Below are 18,980 nucleotides of genomic sequence, written 5' to 3'. Positions count from 1 at the left end.
TCTCCTTAAGCAGCTTTCTCAGTCTCTATTTCTTCATCTGTGAAATGGGAATATTTTCATTGACTAAGAGAGTATGAAGCCCAAGTGAAATAATGTTTGTGCAGCAGCCCGTTGACATGAGCTGCCTTTCTGGTTGTTGTTACAATCCTTATGGCAAATGTGCTTCTCCTCCTTCATTGCAGTTGTGTGTAATACTGGAACCAATGCAAGAACTGATGTCGAGACACAAAACTTACAATCTCAGCCCCCGGGACTGTCTGAAGACCTGCTTGTTCCAGAAGTGGCAGCGCATGGTGGCCCCGCCAGGTACCTTTTCTTCCTTCCTCTCTGTGCATGTGCGGGCCTAGTGCGGGGGGAACGCATGGAGAAAGCAGGGGGCTAGTTTGACTTCACTCACAAAAGCACCGTGTCCCCGCTTTCTTAGACCTGTTTTTGAACTTTGAATTAATAATAGAATTTTAGAGTTACACAGGGCTCTTGTGGTCATCTATTTAATTGTTCCAATCGTGTCCAACTCTCCATGGCCTCAGTTGGGTTTCTTGGCAAAGATGCTGGAGTGGTTGGCCATTTCTCCGGCTCATTTTACCATTCAGGAAACTGAGGCAAACAGAGTGAAGTGACTTGTTCAGGTCACACAGCTAACATGTATCAGAGCAGATTTGAACTCAGGGAGACGAGGCTTCCTGACTCCAAGCCCAGCACTCTATCCGCTGCCCCATCTAGTTGCCTCTAGACAAAACCTTGGAGATTTAAAGAAGATTATAGAAGAGGAAAAACACTCAGAAGTCTTAACCCCCAAAAGTCACCCCACAAGTAACAGAACCAAGAGGAGACCTCCTAAGCTGGCCTTTCGAGCATACTTGTACCCTAGTTTAAACAAAAGAAAAAAAAGAAACAACCGATGGATTTAAAGTAAGTTAGACTTGCCCTATTTGTTAATGTCGCAGAAGGCAGCTTAGCCAGGCATTTTCCAAAGCATTCTTTCCCCAGCTTTCACCAGAACGCAGGTTAGACTGCAGAATCTCCTGCTGGGGTTTTGAAATTATATTTCACATCATCATTAATTGTCCTCCCATCTCATACATTTTTACTTCCAGGCATGTGTTGAGCCTCATTGATCACAAAAGCAAAACATATCCATTCACCAAAAATTATTTTTATAAAAAGTAATTACTATCATGAGGCGCCCTGCCTTCTGATTCCTGAAACATGATGGTCTAAGGCCTGAAGGAAGGCAAAGGGTCTTATATAAAATTAATATGAGGGGTTTAAACAAGTACATATTTAGAAAATAGGAAAAATAGCGAAATTAACAGTCTCATGTAAGCCCATTTTAATGCTGATCTTGGGGGAATTTTGGATTTTTAGAAATAGGTTTCAACGTCATTAAATGCATCTGAATGTACCTTTTTTCAGTATCATCTGTGGCATTTTATATATTCATTGGACCCTACGGTTCTCAAAACACATTCACAGAGATCAGCTTATTTGAGCTTCATAAAAGTCTTCTGAAATAGGCAGAGTAGGCTACTAGTCCTGTTTTACAGTTGAGGAAACTGAGACTTGGAAACATTAAAGTGATTGGCCCAAATAATAAGAGCAGAGAAGTTCTATGAACCATGACTCCTAATTTCTAAGCCTGGGTGCCTTCCTCCATACTATGGCATCTCTTGATCTCAATATGCAGAATAATTATAAAAAGTGGGAGGAAAGGAGACTAGGCAGACCAGAGAGAAGATTCAAAAAATGTATGAAATAGGTGGGAGATGAGGAACTTGAATATTCAGTCAACTAGTACTCCTATGTAGTTATGGGTACAGAAATATAATGGATCCAGCTTTGAGGAACAAATATACATTCTGGCCTCCATCATCAGGAGTGAACTTTTCAACCTCCCACCCTTTACTTCATTTACTCCTATCTGAAATATGGATGTGGTAATAATTCCACCTATCTTCCCTTGGAAAATGGCACCTTTAATAGCAAATGTTTTAAATTAAATCACAGAGGAATTTTGATAGATCTTTGAATACTTTGGAGGAGAAGTACATAACTACCAGTGATCCTCAGTCCTAAAAATCATCATGGGTTAAATAAACATCCTAATTTGTCCTAATAAAGTGTAGCCCATCATTTACCCAACAGCATTAGGGCAAAGGTCTTAGGAGAATTTTCAAAGACCTATTCCATAGTTCTAGCAAAGAAGGGGCTGGAAAGAACCTTTTTGTTGTTTCTTGTTTAGTTATTTTTCCTATTGTCTCCAATTCTTCATGCCCTCTTCTGGGGTTTTCTTGGCAAAGACACTGGAATGATTTGCCATTTCTTTTTTTTTTTACCTCATTTTCCACATGAGGAGACTTGAGACAAAGTTAAGTGACTTGCCCAGAGTCACACCAGGTATCTGAGGCCAGATTTAAATCCAGGTTTTCTGACTCCAGACCTGGCACTTCTCCCATTGTGTCACCTGGAGGAGGAAGAACCTTAGAGATCATCTACTCTAATCCCCATCAGGTTTAAGAGAGAAAGTGATTTGACTGTGATCCCACATCTTCTATACGACCAAATTGGGATGGGAGTCAGGTGTTCTGGCTCCAAATACAGTACATCTATACCAGGATCCCTTTTGCTGCTTATCTGAGTTTGGTCTAGAGCCACACATTCAAATGAACATTTGAATCCAATCCAATGAGCTTTTGTTTGTTTCCCATCTATAGACCAGGTTTGATTAGATATCCTCCGAGGTCCCATTTAGCTCAATGATCCTAAAAGGGAAATATTTCACTTTTGAGAGAGTGTTTAACCCCCTCTGCCCATCTAGACAAAAGGCTTCTTACTGGTACAAATATTGCTCTCTGATCCCAATTCCGTGCTGCTCACCTGGATTGCTGGGCAAGTACTCTTTCACCCCGTTTGGAGGCTGCTCTCACACCTTAGAATTAAGGTTCTCATTAATTCAATATACATTTGTTTCATACCCACTCTAAATAAAGTATTGTTCTAGGTGCTAGTCAAGGAGTACAAAGAATGAATCGTCATTGCCCTAGTAGGGGAAAGGAAATATGTAATAACACAACCATTGCGTCTGATCAGTTATTCCAAAAACAGGACTTTGTTCAGGATTGCAAATTCATTCTAAATGACACGAATTGAAATGAAATTAGAAAATAAACAAGACCCTTTCCTTTAAAGAATAGGATTGTTCTAGCAAGTGGTTGTAAGGTTTATTTCTATATAGAAAATGCTATTACCCCAATGGCTTTCATTATCAAGTCAACTATGTTCTCACCAAAAGCAAACAAAACAATCATTCAATAAACTAAGTTAAAACCTTCTTCAGAGAAGGGATAATGATAATGGTGATCATATTCATGATAATAACTAGCATTTATGTAGAGCTTTAAAGTTCTCAAAGGGCTCGACACATATGATTTCATTTGAGCTTCATAACAATCCTGGGAGATTCATCCTAATAGTATCATTGTTCCCATCTTAGAAATAAAGAAACTGAGAGTCTTGGAGATTTGAGGTCTTGCCTATGATTACTCAACTAATAAATGATAATGAGCATTGGTAGGCTAGTACTTTGCTGGATAATAGAGTAATATTCCTGAATATTATTCCTGAATAGAATTTTCAAAAATTTATGGTGCTGTCATGACTCCAGAATCAACTCATTAATCCTCAAACTTACAAACTTATTCTTTGCTTGGAGGCCTCTGGGATATTGCCTTCAAAGCCACCAGAACTAGATATCTCCTTCCCCTCTTTTGGTTTGAGTCAGAGGTTCTAGAATAAAGCTACAGAAGTTATAGCTTTTTCCCCCTTTTATTTGTATCATTTTTTTACTATTACAATAAAGACTACAGGTTTGAAGAATAATTTTTTAAAATCACAATTGAAGAAAATGCTAAGTTTAGATGAAAAATCAATAAAAATAGAAAGTTAAGATTTTTTTAGTTTTTCCATTCAATTCCACAGACTTTCTGAAATCTTTACCAAGACCCTATAAACATAGAATTTTCATTTTTGTTGTTGTTATTTGCTTGCATTTTGTTTTCTTATTTTTTTTTCCTTTTTTGATCTGGTTTTTCTTGTGCAACATGGTAACTGTGGAAATATGTTTAGAAGAATTGCACGTGTTTAAAATATATGGTATTACTTGCCATTTAGGGGAGAGGGAAAGGAGGGAGAAGAAAATTAGGAACATAAGGTTTTGCAAGGGTGAATATTGCAAACTATCTATGCATGTGTTGAAAGTCAGCTTTTTTAAAAAAGGAGAAATAAAGTAAGAAAAGAAATCCAAAAAAATAAATGAAGCAGAAATAAACCAATTTGGAAGAAATTTTTTAAAAATTCTTAATTTAATACATATTTAATTATGAATTTCCAACGAGCAAGAGTTGAGCTGCAATATCACACATTCCCAGTAGGCGACATTGGCAAACACATTGATGGAGGCCCCAACCTCAGAGTTTCTTAAGTTCAGGGTATCAGATCTTCTGGCCCATTCTTCAGAACTCTAACTCGGACACTAGGTAAGGTGTTCCTCCCAGATCCATAGGAGGCTGACCGTTGGTTCTGTGATAAGCTGCCTGTCAGGGGTTGGGTTGGAGGACTCCCTGTGGCTCTTGGGATGCTTCAGAACTGACTCTTCTCCCCTGTCCCATACTGTAGCAGAACCCACAAGGCAGCCAACCACCAAACGGAGAAAAAGGAAAAACTCCACGAGTAGCACTTCCAACAGTAGCGCTGGGAACAATGCCAACAGCACCAGCAGCAAGAAAAAAACGCCTGCTGCCAACCTGAGCTTGTCAAGTCAGGTACCTGTAAGTCTCACCTTCCTTTTAGGCCTGAAGTCTCTGTCTGTCCTACCTCCTCACAGAAGATGAGAGCTCAAGGCTATGGCAGAAGCACATCGAGGGGCAGAGGGGAGGGTCTGGGGAGGAGAAATCACCTTTGGGGTATTCTTGCTGGTAAACCAGGAAGAAATCTGTGGGGCAGAGATTGGAATTAAGATTCAAAAGCAGATGAGCTGCTTCTAGGGTTTAGATGTTGTCACTTACTGATGGCAGTGGGGGCTACAGACTCTGATCACAAAAGGAAAAGGGCCCTGAGCCAAGGGAGCATCGCTCTCAGCTTTCTGGAGCCATCGTGTCGCTGGGCTCATGCAGGGAAAGGGAGGGCAGGGCAGGGAAGCTCTCCTTGTTTAAGATTCAGGTCATAAACCTAAAAGGAAAAGAATAAGGTAACACGGTAAAGTTTGAAAGGAAAGAAGGTAATATGGATGTTTGGGAATGGCCTGGGCCGATTTTTGTGCCCTCACACCCCCTGCCCCCCTTTTTAAGGGAGAGTTTTCCGATGCAGGCAGGAGAATGTGGTCCCAACTGTTCAGTTGTCTCAGTCTTCCGTTTCCTGTCTGGGCCCTGGCAAAGAAAAAAGCCATTGGTTTGGAAAGGGGCTTTGCGAATGTCAATGACTTCTCACGCCAAAGGACTGGGCCAGCTAGAGGCAGCCTGATGTGGTCTGGAACCGCTCCATTCTTCTTCGTATTTCTTGCTGTTTCTTCCAAAACTCTGCCCTTTGTCATGTATCCTGACTAGTTTCTTTCCCTGATATTTTGACCCTGGTATTCTCTTCTGTCCCCTTATTATGTCCCTCTTTCCCCCAGCTCTTTACGGCCTTCACCCCTTTCCTTCTGTTGTCACATCACCCCTTCACCAAATGTTTTACTCTGTCTCCCAGGGTCTCTCTTGGTGCCTCGTGGATATCCTCTATCCATCGAATCTTCCGATCCTGTCCTTCTCTGTGATTAAGCTCTGACTGGCTCCCTTCCTTGGATTTCAGTTATTTTCTCTTGTGTGTGTTACCTTCTCCATTGGTGTCCTGATCCTTTTCCATCTCTCTCCCAACTAGCGATGGACTGACGAGTGCAGAAATTTAAAAAAACAACAACAAAGATTTCCTACTTCCTCCCAGATTTTCTCTTCCAGTTCTGCCTTTCCTTCTTCTCAGACTCCTTTCCCTACCACTCTCTAGCTTTGTCTCTATTGAGACAGGAAGCTCCTACTGCCACTTTGGGCCTAGTGCTCAGTCCTGCAGGGGAAAGAGGCTGTTTCTACTCTGAGCCACCCAGTCTGGCATTGACCATTCAGGGAACAGCCCAGCAACTGGAGAAAGTGTTAATTTGCTTTCCTTGGCTATTCCAGGGCAAAGACTTCTGAAAACTATGATTCCCAAGCAATGTTGTGTCTATGAACTATGTATAAGACTTGGGCTTACAAAGGAATGAGGCCCCAGTGTTTTAAGTTGAAGTAAAATAAGCCTGTTCATGTAATCATAGAATTTGAAAATGAAGCTTTAGGATTATTTTACTCCCCTCCCATTGGACAGGTGCCAAATGGCGACACACGGAAGAGAAAAGACACAGAGCTAGGGAGGGATGGAGGCGGGCCTAGACCCCCAGCCCCACCAACTCAGCGTCAGGTGTTTTGAGTGTAGCCACTAGTAGCACAAGGAGCCTTTTGGGCTGTGGTGTGAGCCCAGCAGACCTCGGCTGACCCAGCCTATGGATGATGCAAATTGGAGAGTTTGTGGGACTTCATTCACGACCAAACCCACCGCTGTATTACGGTGCTTTGCCATCAGATACGGCAGTGCTACAAAAGGCCATGGCCAGCCACTCCCTTACGGTGTTTTGTTTTTCCTTGACCACAAAATAATGACCAGACTTGTTTTTACAAGAGAGAGAGAAAAGAGTACTCGAGAATGTGCTACTGGGAGCAGACGGGTGGTCTCGCAGTAGCAATGGGCGCTCCCAGATGAAAGACTAGGGTTTAATACTTGGATTCTGCTTCTCACTCCATGAGCAGGAGCTAGGAGCACTCCAGAGCTGCAGCCTCAACCCTGGGAGGGATGGAGCCCTGTGTCATTCACCCGCAGTGACCCCTTCGGTCCAATTTAAGGAGAAGCATTGAGGGGCTCTTAGAGGAGTCACTTCCAGTCCTCCTCAGAGGTTGGTGGCCATTGCTCGGGGATTAGTGAGAAGAGATTAAATGGGAATTCATTTGGTGGCACCTCAGGACTCCGGCGGAGGAGCAGAGGGCCACACTTTGGGGACGTGAGGGGGTATGCGTTTCTACCCAGAGGGATTATTTATTGCCTTTTACACTATATGGAAGAAAGTTGAAATGTCAAGCCTATGCCTTATTGGTAATAATGTGATTTTTTTTAAAGTGTTAAAGTGATACACCCCCCCCCCAGCACATTCAAATTTCCATTGTAGATTGATTAGTAAAATTATTAATGCTAGTATTTACTCTCTACACATAACCGCTACATATGCAAAGTATGTAAGGATACCTCTAGGCCAGCGCAGGATAGTGGGCAACGAGCTGATTTCAGAGCCAGGAAGTCCCGGGTTGGTATTCTGCCTTCTTCCTGTTCTGGTTGTGTGATCCTAGACAGGTCACTTAAATTCCCAGAACCCCAGGAAACTGACTTAAGCCAAAGTCACAGGAAAACTGCTAAACTCCATGGGTAGAGGAGGGATTTCTCATTGATGATTCTCTTTATTGATGATATCATGGGTCTGTTTTAGATCAAAAGGTACATAGAAGCCAAAATGAACTAAGTTTCCATGTGTATATCAAATCTTTTCACCATCTCGGAGATCCATGATTTCACCATTGCAGAGTGTAATCTCTCTACGCCTTAGCAAATAGTCTTCGTGGCTGGTAAGCACTTCTGGGGATAAGCCTCTTCAAGCTTGGCTCATGGTCCTCAGAGCACAGAAATTGCAACAGCCTGGGGCTCCTCTAGTTCCGTAAGACCTGCCTGACTTTGGGCTTAACTGGCCTGATTTATTGGAAACTCAGGGGAATCTGTGACAGAGAGAGAAGGCATCAGATTTTAATATGTATATATTAAGTATGGATGTACCTAAAAAATTAATCACAGTAGAAAATCAAGATAGAAAGATATAGATTAGCTACAGACATATAAATGATATAGACATGGCTATAGATGACACAATATGTAGGTTAGTTATCTAGGTAAATAAATCTAAGGTATATCTATGTACATATATCTATGTAAATAACTATAGATGTTTCTTGTAGAGCTGCAGATGAGATATATACATCCTACATGCAACCTCTTACATATCTCTTCTCTAGATGTTCACATGTGATGTACAAACACACACAAATCATAGTTATCACAACCTAGAATTTTGTGAGAAGTAAAAAAATTGGTGTCTTTGAGCCTTTTAGGATTATTAATGCTTTCACAGCATTCACTAGTTTTCCTACTGGGGCATCTTACATACCAGCTCCCACACTGCCCAGCTTACTTCACGTGTGTTCTTCGCACGCTTCAAGTGATTCAGACATCTCTATAGCCCCTTTCTTGAACAACCATTGCTTTGTACTGGAACACAGTGTGTGTTGGAGAATTTCCTCCCTACCCCTGATTTGCCTGCTTTTTCCGAATTTCGTCCCTGATTTCCTGATCATCCTTACTTCTTCAGTTCCCAGCCCTCAGCATCTCTCCTTCAACTTATTAATTCAGGTGCAATAGATGGTTAAAGAATCTATTTAGGATCCAATTGATAATAAGATTATGATAGTAACAGTAATAATAATAATAGCTAGCATTTATATAGTACCTTAATGTTCACATTCAAACCTTATACATGCAAGAGTTTCAGAGAGATCCGAGTACATCCTAATACAAAAGTTATCTATCATCATCCTCTGGCCAAACCATTCATATTTTGTATACTTATCTTTGTTCCTAGTCATAATGTCTTTTTCTGAATCTCCTGCACTTTGTTTTCCTTACCGAACACCCATGACCAAACAGCAGCACCCAAACTAAATGAAGAACTTTCATCTCTCCCATCAGTGGCCCGATGTGGCCCAACGGGACTTGAAATTGCATCACATTAGTGTTGGGTTGATGTTTTTCTTGCTGCTGTCTTAGGCTGGGCAGACTCTTGTTTAATTTGAAGCCCAACCAGCCCCCAAGGTCTCTGTCAAAGCCATCTCAGTTCTGGCTCATATTTGCAAAATCAATATTTACTTTGAAGTGCATATGTCGACATTAGATCAAATTCTGAGCCATTCTTGCCAGTATTACCAAGCTTACCAAGCATATACTCTACGTGTTTAGTAGGGGCCTTGGTGGAAGGTGAGGTTTTTTTGGTATGTTGGCATATTTTTAAGCACTTTCTAAGAACTGCATCTGCTTAAGGAGCACATTTCCAAAATCCATTCGTATTCTCTCCAATTCCCCAAGTAGTTCAAGTTGAAGCTATAACACGGACTCTTACCTATCAGCTTTTGCTTTAGTTTAGTGAAGCAAAGTAAATGTGTACAAAGAATTTCCTTTTGTTTTAACAATACAGAAAAAAACTGATGGAGTTTTTTATAGAATTCAGTAAAAAAAAAAAAATTCTGTATTAAGAGGGGCTATTGCAAGATTTGAATTTTGCTTTAAAAAAATAAAAACCCAAGATATTAATCAAAAACATTCTAGTTCAAGATTAGAAAGGAAAAGCTTTGAAAATGACTTTTTAGGGCCACTCAAAGAGTCATGGGAGGAGAGAGGAGGATTCCAAGAGGTCATTGGGTTCCTCTCCCTGCTTTAGGCAGTATTCCACTTAAACTATCCCCCAAAAGAAGAGAACTTGTTCTCCTTTTAAGAATTTCCTAGGGAAGAATGTCATTTACCTCCATCAGAAATCCAGATCTAATATTTCACAAGGCTTAACGTCAGGGAATTTTCACTGCTGTGGCTTGCAAGCCGATCCCTCTTGTCCTGAATTTGGCGGATACAGAGAATAGACCGAGTCCTTCTTTTGAGAGTTCCGTTGCCCACACTCTGTCTCCTAAGGGAGCTACAAGAAAGGATGCAGATGTCCCCCATGTGTCCCTTCTCATGCACGCTGAAGCACAGGCCCCTTGAAACAGGAAGGGGGCCTTTGGTCCGGCCAGGTTCTCGCCCATCTTGGGAGATCTTCGGCGGGCGCCCTACACGAGGTGGCTCTCCTATTTGCATGGAAGGACAATTTGTACTTAAAGGAGTGATTAGATGGATTCTTTCCCTCTTGCACGCTTCAGTTTTTGATGACTGCTAGCTTCATCAATGTAATTATAATTAGCGCTCTTCATCTTCCTTTTATGGTACCAGCTGGACAGATTGGTCCTCATACTGCACAGATTGGTGGCAGGGTTGCCTATGTGGGGATAGGTGACAGGCATCAGGAAATAACAGATGGTAAATTCAGGGCTTGTTGGCAATCAGCAGGTTTTTGCTAATGACTTAATTAGCTATGCAAATTGTCAAATCAGTGTGAACATTGTTTTTATCGAAAACTTTACCTAAATTAATTACCATAATTAAGTAGCAGAATGTCAAGTATATTGGTTGCATCAAAGGGCCTGGATGGCTAGGGAGAAGAGAGGCTGCCTTCAATAAAAATGCCTGGCATCCCCGGGATGGAGGAAGAACTGTTCCATCCGGGCCTCGTGAATATTAGAGATTCGCAACTTATCCGGGTCTCCCTGCGCTGGGAGTTTACAGATCGGCCCTCGGCTCCCAAACGCGAGTACCGGATCTTAGAGAGGTTTAGCATCCCCACCAGAAGGTCAGATAGGCTTTGGACAACCTCCCAAGGAGAGCCAGTTTCACATTAATTGGTTGGTTGGAGCCTCCCTTAAAGTTTTACGGGCTGCTCACTAGCCACTGGGGGTCAGAGCCTGAGGAAGCCCGAGCGTCGGGCCCTCGATGTCAGGAGACACGGTTCTCTCCCACACAAGCCGAGGTGGCCCACGGGCCTCTAGCGTAGCAGACCCCAGTTTGTGGCGCGCTCAGCCCCCTCCCCGCGCTGGCTGTGAGCGGTCCCCCTCTGTCTCCCCGCACTAACGCGCTGACTGCTGTTCACAGGACGTGATGGTGGTAGGAGAGCCGACTCTGATGGGAGGAGAGTTTGGGGACGAAGACGAGAGGCTCATCACCAGGTTGGAAAACACCCAGTACGACGCGGCCAACGGCATGGATGACGAGGAAGACTTCAACAATTCCCCGGCCCTGGGGAACAACAGCCCGTGGAGCAGCAAGCCCCCGGCCGCCCCAGAGCCCAAATCGGAAAACCCGACCCCGCAGGCTTCTCAGTAGGCTCCCCTGCCCCTCATCCAGGCTACGTGCGCCGGTAGCTTTCCGAGCATCCACTTATCAGACCGGGCGGGGAGGGGGCGGGGGACCTTCCACACAGATATCTATTTCTCAGCTGCAGCTCTCTGGTTTTGGGGTTTGTTTTTTAATTGAGAGGATCGATTCTGAACTTGCTTCCATTGTCCATTTCTTGGAGGCCGTCACCCATGACGCGGATACTGGCACTGACCTCGATTGGAATAATTGAAAGTGATCTAGCGCCTCCTGGCAAATCTTTAACAGTGTTTTTCGTTGAATTTTTTCTCATATCAGATGAAGGCCATATTGTCAAGAAGTCCTCAGTGCTCAGGAGCTCATTAATTATGCTCAACGTAATGACGGATGACTTTTTAATATTGTAAAATATTTTCTGCTTTTTTGACTTGCACCTGAAAGTTTCTTGTTTCAGAAAGAAAGGAAAAAAAAAATCAGCTTTTGGGAAGTAACTGAAATGTAACTTTCGTTCTTTTGTTACGTCTTCTCTCGTTGGTTTACCCTTGAAAGGATCCAGCAGTTTTAATTTCGGTCATCGCTCATGCTAATCGCTAGGCCTTTAGTCATTTATACGAGTACTGAAACAAGAAATGTCTTTTTTTTTTTTCATCAAAGACATGAGAAATATTTTTATGTGGAGAAAGACACCCAGTCCTATGAGAGTTTATGCTTTGTAAAATTGCTGTTGATCCAAATATTTTCAAGCCATGTAATCCATTGATTTTGTGGGCCGTTTAATAAAATTGGAAACTTTGGTGTTTTTATTGTATCTGAGTTGGCTTTATTTCCTTTCATAGTATATTTCTTGTATAATATTTTTGTAAAGCCCTCAAGAGTTTGGGGTTCTTTTTTTTTGGGTCTTTTTCTTTTGGGGATCCCAGTGTATTTATGTGAAACTTTATAAGAGAACTAATTTTTTCATTTACATATTAATATGTTCAGCTACACATGTAAAGACACAGTGATTCAGTGTGTTATAATACAATGGTATTTTATGTATGCTTTGCCAATAAGTGTGCCAATAATAAACTGTGTTAACAATAAAAAGAAATGTGCTTTGACCTTTTGTCGTGTCTGCCATAAAACGAGTTGGAGAACATTAAAGCGGGAAGTGGGAAGTGGGAAGCGGGCAACGTGCCTTTGTCTCCACAGCCTCCTTGTAGACCCTTCACAGCTCTCTAGGTGGACACTTCCATTTTACAGTTGAGAAAAATAGGCCCATAGGGATTAAATAACCTGGCAAGAAGCAAAAAGCAGAGCCAGGCTTTCTAATTCCAAACTAATATTCTTTCCACTCGTTCCTGCAACCTCACCTATGTGAGCCCCTTTGTTTAGCCGATGAGGAAACAGACCTCAGCAGGTGACGCAGATTGCCCAAAATTGCTTGGCAGACTAAGTGTAGAATCAGAACTAGAAGGAGGGTCTTCTGGTCCAAATCCACACTCCGAGCAGAATTTAATTGTGGGACCCAAAGAGCCACATATATTTGAGCCTTTTTACCAAACGTCACTTCTACCGTGTATGACTCGGGGATTCTTGTTCTGTGATGGAATTCACACATGGAACATTTCCCCCGATCATGTTCCTCACTTTCTTCCAGTGTGAGCTTCACTGTTTCAAAGGCAAGGGTCATTTTATAATGCAGATCTGGGGGGAGAGACATTTTGCACTTAAGTGAACACTTGTGCAGAAGCCAGTTTCTCCCAAATAAATAACAATGATAGGATGGGGGAGGAAGGGAGAGAGGATCGTCCAAATGGATCTTCTCATAATACCTTGTACCTCAGCATCCTCCAGGCAAGACATACCTTCGATGCAAGGTCTGTTAACCTAGAAACATGGACCCAAGAGCTCATTGATGGATTTCAGGGAGAAGATGAATTTTGATGGGGGAAAATGTAATGTTTGGGCTAGCTTTCTGGAAGGCCTTGGAACTAGCCTTGGTCTCAGCAGAATAACCATCATGAGAATAGTCAGGAATAAAGTCTTTATTGTCCCCTTCACAGTCTCTGTCTGTCATAGTCTGGCCCGGTCTCCTCTGCCGGTCTGCTGGTTTGCCAGTCTCAGTGCAGGAGGCAGGAGAGCCACCAGGAGGCTGATCAAAGATAGAATGTCTGTGGCTGACTTTGTCCTCAGTTTAAATACCCTATTACAAGTACATCAACTGTAGAACTATGACATCACCGTGCTAAGTACTAAGTATATGTAAACTAGATAACCATTGTCTCATCAATTCCACTGAATTAACGCTTTGTTTCAAGTAGACTTCTCCAAAGATCCACCTTTTACAAAAAAAATACATCTCTGTTCTCATTAACCTCGAACTGAAATTTAACATTTCCATCAGTTATTTTAAAAAATATTATACCGAGGAGTCCATTGGGTTCATCAGACTGCCCGAGGTCCCTGACAACCCAAATCCCTTTTTTAACCTTTTCCCCAATGGCTCTCTCTCAAATTCTGAGAAACTCCTAAAATCCCCCATACTGTTTGTTAGAGGATTGTAGAGATTACAATCTATTGCCCAATGTTATCATGAGGGTGGGATACAAATGTTTAAACAGAATCAGATAGACACATAGATGAATGACTTACAGAAGTCCACACAGGACTGAAAAACCTGAAGAAGAGTTTATTCTGTCCTGATAAGGTTGGAATCCTCAACAGATCCTTTCCTTCACTTTGATTGTTCTGCAATTACATAAGAACATGGGTCATTCTTGCTGATGACTGGGAGACCCACTGCAAATTTTTGAATTTTGCTGAAATCAGAGAATCCAGGCAGCATCAAAAAAAAAAACCAAAAAAAAAAAAAAAAAAAAAAAACCAAAAACAATGCAAACTGTGACCTCAAAAAAATAATCAGTTTGGTCCAATGAAAGCTCCCTGCTAGCGTGTAATGGAAGCTAATCTCGCATCATCATAATGACTTCCCTGTGGTTCACTGATAGTTAGAGAGAGCAATTGGAAACATCTGTGGCTACTTTGCACTTCGTTTAAATTACCTTTTTCAATGGAGATTTTCTTTTTTTTTCTTTTTGGAGTTTGTGGTCTGACAAAGTGCACCTACAATATTCTCTTCAAATAATTGAATAGAAACATTTGCAAATGCTGGCTTGGGCCGAATGGCCTAAGTCCATCACAGATGGGCTATTTGGGATTGAAAAAGTAAAGAGTGCAATATACTTCTAATAAAAATACAGGGCCTTCTCCTCTCTCCCTTTACCCAAATCTTGTTCCTGTCCCTCCTCTATGGAGACGCTATAAGATCTGTATTTCCCTTTTTAAAATGGAAGGGGAAAGAAGGGTAATTTTTCAAAGAAACAAATTGCTTCCATTATCAAATATAATACCAACCAGGTTCTGATATTCTGAAATCTATGATTTCATGCACCAAAATTTCTTTAAAATATTTTTTTGCAAATAAAGTTTAGTTTTTATCATAAAGAAGCAATAGAGTTGCACTGACAATTTCGGCATAGAACGATTATAAAATATTTAAGCTAAGAGATCAACTGGTTCAAACTCATTGTTCTTACAAGTAAGAAAAGACAGGTTAGGAGAAGGTCGTAAGATCCAACTGGGAGGAAATGGGAAAGCACCTACCAGACAGACTATGTGCCAAGGCCCGCTCCTCTGCCCCATACACACGTCCCTCTGTAGTTTGAATATGACAGGACATTGTTCACTCCTTTCTTCCAAGGAAAACCAAAAGTCACAGATTTTGCCATTTCTAGGCAAGTGTGAGAACTTTAAAGCATCTGAAAATCAATGGAGCTCCAAGCCCTCCTCAAAGCCTTCAGGCTCCTTCTGGCCAAAGGGATGAAGTGTGAACTTCTCAGATGGAGGGGTATATGAGCCCTATCATGGTCCCACTTGGAGTTCTCTTTCTGATTTTTCATGAGCTCCACATTCTAATTGCCTTCCCCTGCCAACTTTCACTTCCGGGCATTAGTGCAGGAATTAGTTCAGATTTCATCTTCCATTATCTGTTTTCCTCCTGCAAAGCCCAACCCTGTGCCCCTGCCTCTATGAAACATCCATGACCACCAGCTTGCAGGTGAAAGTCTTCTCCAGATTTTCTCACAGTACTTTGGTTCTCTCCTTTGCACCACACTCCTATTATCACCAACGTCACATTACATTTATCTCCGTGGGTCCCTTTACAGAATAGCAACTAAGAAATGCTTATTGAAATGAATTAATTTATTGAACTGAGTTGACCAGCGATTTCCCTCAAAAATACCCCCAAAGCTCCCTTTAACCTGGGATTCAGAGGTCTGGAACAAAAATGAAAAGACAAATTTCTGTGGTCCTCTTGGACCTCTCCTCCTCACTGAATTTAGTTCCACTCCCCTTCCATACAAAAACATCTAAAGCCAGAATATGGCCCCTCAAGGACCGCGGTACTCTGACACTTCAGGGCCTCCAACTCCATCGATTTGACCATCTGCACCTCCAGGCATCTTTTAGGAAAGTCACAGGGATGGAAGACTAAAGAAAGGACTCGACCTTCACTCCCTTCCTCCAGGATCTTGGCCTCTGCCTGGGAAGTTCCCCAGACAATACCTCCAGAGTAGAACCAACTCACAATATTCTCCAGCTTCCTCCCGTTTCCTTCACTGAAGACTTAGCCACGTAGCTGCTGGTGTATTCACTCATGGTGTGGTAGAAAGAACATGTATTTAGAGTTGGAACACCTGAGTGTAAATGCTAGTTTGGCCACTACCTGTATTCTTAACCAGGTTAGCCCATCATCTATCTCTGCTTCGGTCTATAGCTATAGACTAAGGTGGGATGGGTGAGATGAGTTTCTCTGATCTCTAAGTGCTCATATAGCTTTGTGAAGCACCTACTATCTGTCAGAAGCTGGGCTAAGTGCTAGAGATACTACAATATAAAAGCAGACGAAATAATCAACAACAGTCCCTGTCCTTGGTGCTCCTTTTCTGCCATTATCTCTACACACACCTGCAGAATTACTGGCAGGTTAAATCTATTTAGAATATCATATGTTTTGCACGATTGCACATGTATAAACTGAATTGGATTGCTTGCTGTCTCAGGGAGGGAAGAGGGCACAGATAGAATTTGGAACTTAAAACTTTTTTTAAAAAAATTTGAGTTGTTTTCACCTATATCTGAGAGAAAAAACTAAAAAGTTACATATAGAATATTATGTATAAATGTAGGAATTGAACATCTGTGTAGAACATTATAGATAGATAGATAATATATATAGATGTAGCTTTAACCTGACATTAAAATTATATCATACATAAATTATACATCGTATACACACATGTATATAATTTTAATGTCAGGTTAAAGCTACATCTTTAATATGACAGGACACACAAACAAAAACACCAGTGTTGTATTCAGAATATAAAGAAATTTGAGTCATAAGATTAGCTATAGAGACACTGTACCAGACTTTTGATCCCATTATAATCAAGGGGTCATAACTGAAGCATCTGGCAGCTACACTGGATTCCTAACTTGGAGTTTTTCAATAATCAATATTCTTTTGGGTGCATTTTGATCTCATTTGGATCTAGAAGATCTGTAATTAGATCATTTCAATACATTCAGTCAACTCCACTGCCAGCAAACAAAGACTCCCAATAACACTGAAAGAGAAAAATGTTCATTCATAAAAGAACTAAACAACAAAGCCTCAGAAAGCAACCCTGGCCTGTATTCTCTCTCTCATTTCTCCATTCAGAACAACAGTTCAAATCTCAATCCTTTCCAACCCCAGCTGTGTGCACAGGAGCCACTTGTTCATCTGCATCTTCTTTCTCCAGTAAAATTCAAACTCAGTACCTAGACCATGTACTTTAAAAATATAATTATGCATATATGTATATATATAAACAATTATGTGTATATTTGAGGTATTTACTTATCCACATATCCATATGTAAAGATATACACATGTTTGTATCTATATATACAGACAGTGTGTTTGGATATATTATTTTAGCCCACAAAATTCTGGAAAATGTAGCCTTTTCATATGGTTGCAATGGCTTTTTTTTTTATTTCTTCCCTCATCTTCAGGCAAAAAGACAAGGACAACGAAATCATAAAAAAGATCATTTCATATTCTCTCTGCTTTGTCATTATAATATTCAAGATCTCCAATGTGTCTAAAAACCAAACCCATTCTCTGACCATTAAATTGGTTCTCTCTTAATTCTGTCCCTGGCTTCAGGTCACAAGACTGACTTTTTCTTTAAACAAAAAGACTAGACTCTGAATCACCTACTGACTATATCCTCTTCAAAGGAACCACCTTGCATATCCCACCAATATGGCCCTTGCTTTATTCAACCAGTTTTCAAACTCCTCCCCTCCACTTCTTTTGGAATTGTCTTGGGAAATGAGAGCACATTCTTTTCTCTCTTTTTTAATATCAATGCTTTGTTTTTTCCAAATATATGTAAAGATAATTTTCAACATTCATTTTGTAAGGTTTTGTGTTCCAAATTTATCTTCTTCTCTCCTTCATTCCTTCCTCCCTGAGATAGCAAGCAATCTGATCGAGGTTATACATGTGCCATTCTTTTAAATATATTTCCATATTTGTCATATTGTGCAAAATCAGCTCAAAGGGGAAAAACACGACAAAGAAAAAGCAAGCAAACAAAAAAGGTAAAAATACTAAATTTTGATTCACATTCAGTGTCCATAGTTCTCTCTCTGGATGCAGATGTCACTTTCCATCCCAAGTCTATTGGAATTGCCTTGAATCACTTCGTTGCTGAAAAGAGCCACAGCCATTACAGTTGATCATCACATAATCTTGCAACTGTTGTGTACAATGTTTTCCAGGTTCTGCTCAATTCAGTCACCACCAATTTGTGTAAATCTTTCCAGGCTTTTCTGAAATCAGCCTGCTCATTATTTCTTACAGAACAATAATATTCCATAACATTCATATACCATAATTTATTCAGCCATTCTCCAGTTGATGGGCATCCACCCAGTTTCCAGTTTCTAGCCACTACAAAAAGGGCTGCCACAAACATTTTTGTACACGAGGGTCCTTTTCCCTCCTTTAGCATCTCTTTGGGATAAAAGCACAGTAGAAACACTGTTGGATCAAAGGGTGTGCACAGCTTGACAGCCCTTTGGGAATAGTTCCAATTGCTCTCCAGAATGGTTGGATCCATTTAGACTCCACCAACAATGCATCAGTATCCCAGTTTTCCCACAATCCTTCCATTTATCATTATCTTTTCCTGTCATTTTAGCCAATTTGAGAGGTGTAAGTGGTATCTTAGAGCTGTCCAAGTTTGCATTTCTCTAAACTATATTCATTTAGAACATTTTTACCCATATGACGAGCACATTCTCATGTCCTCTGACTAATCCTCAGTGAATCTGTGGCTTCACTTATGTGAGCCCTCCTCTCCTAATTGTAGGCTGAAACTCCTCTGCTTCTTCTAAGATTAGCTCTGAGAGTCTACTTTCTCTAATGAAAAAAGCCCTTCCCAGCATCCAGGCAGGTGATGAGTCTCCCCATACTTAGCTGGGCTTTTTCTCAGTCAGGAGTACAATCCATTATGGTCTCAGAGGGAAGTCTTTCCTTTGACATCTCCTGGAATCCAGGAGCACCTAGGGTTCATCACGGCACATGCTTTCTTTATGATGACGTCAGGATCAGTCTTCTATCTTTAGTCGTGAAGTTTAAATCCTTTCAAGTTGCATTTGGTTTGGAATAACAGCTAAATGTCCTTGTTAGTCAGATTTAAAGAATGGAA

At 41.2% G+C, this 18,980-nt stretch overlaps 1 protein-coding gene across 8 annotated transcripts in view; it reads left to right on the top strand.

Annotated features, from left to right (window-relative positions):
• The window catches only part of LDB2 (LIM domain binding 2), a 320,426-nt gene extending 308,151 nt beyond the window's left edge, over positions 1 to 12,275 (top strand). For 2 of the 8 annotated variants that reach the window (XM_031942915.1, XM_023506081.2), the window contains 3 exons: positions 183 to 306; positions 4,675 to 4,826; positions 10,948 to 12,275. In XM_031942915.1, coding sequence (XP_031798775.1) covers positions 183 to 306; positions 4,675 to 4,826; positions 10,948 to 11,178 — 507 coding nt within the window. In that variant the 3' untranslated portion in view covers positions 11,179 to 12,275. Of the gene's footprint in view, positions 1 to 182; positions 307 to 4,674; positions 4,827 to 6,869; positions 7,013 to 10,947 lie in introns of all 8 variants that reach the window. The other 6 variants (XM_031942921.1, XM_031942922.1, XM_031942920.1 and 3 more) reach the window with 6 other exon arrangements.
• Positions 12,276 to 18,980: the final 6,705 nt, after the last annotated feature.

This window comes from Sarcophilus harrisii, chromosome 6 (genome assembly GCF_902635505.1).
Source record: "Sarcophilus harrisii chromosome 6, mSarHar1.11, whole genome shotgun sequence".
Classification (NCBI taxonomy): Eukaryota; Metazoa; Chordata; class Mammalia; order Dasyuromorphia; family Dasyuridae; genus Sarcophilus; species Sarcophilus harrisii.
The sequence above is the reverse complement of the archived record's forward strand: the minus strand, read 5'-3'. Positions and strand labels throughout refer to the sequence as shown.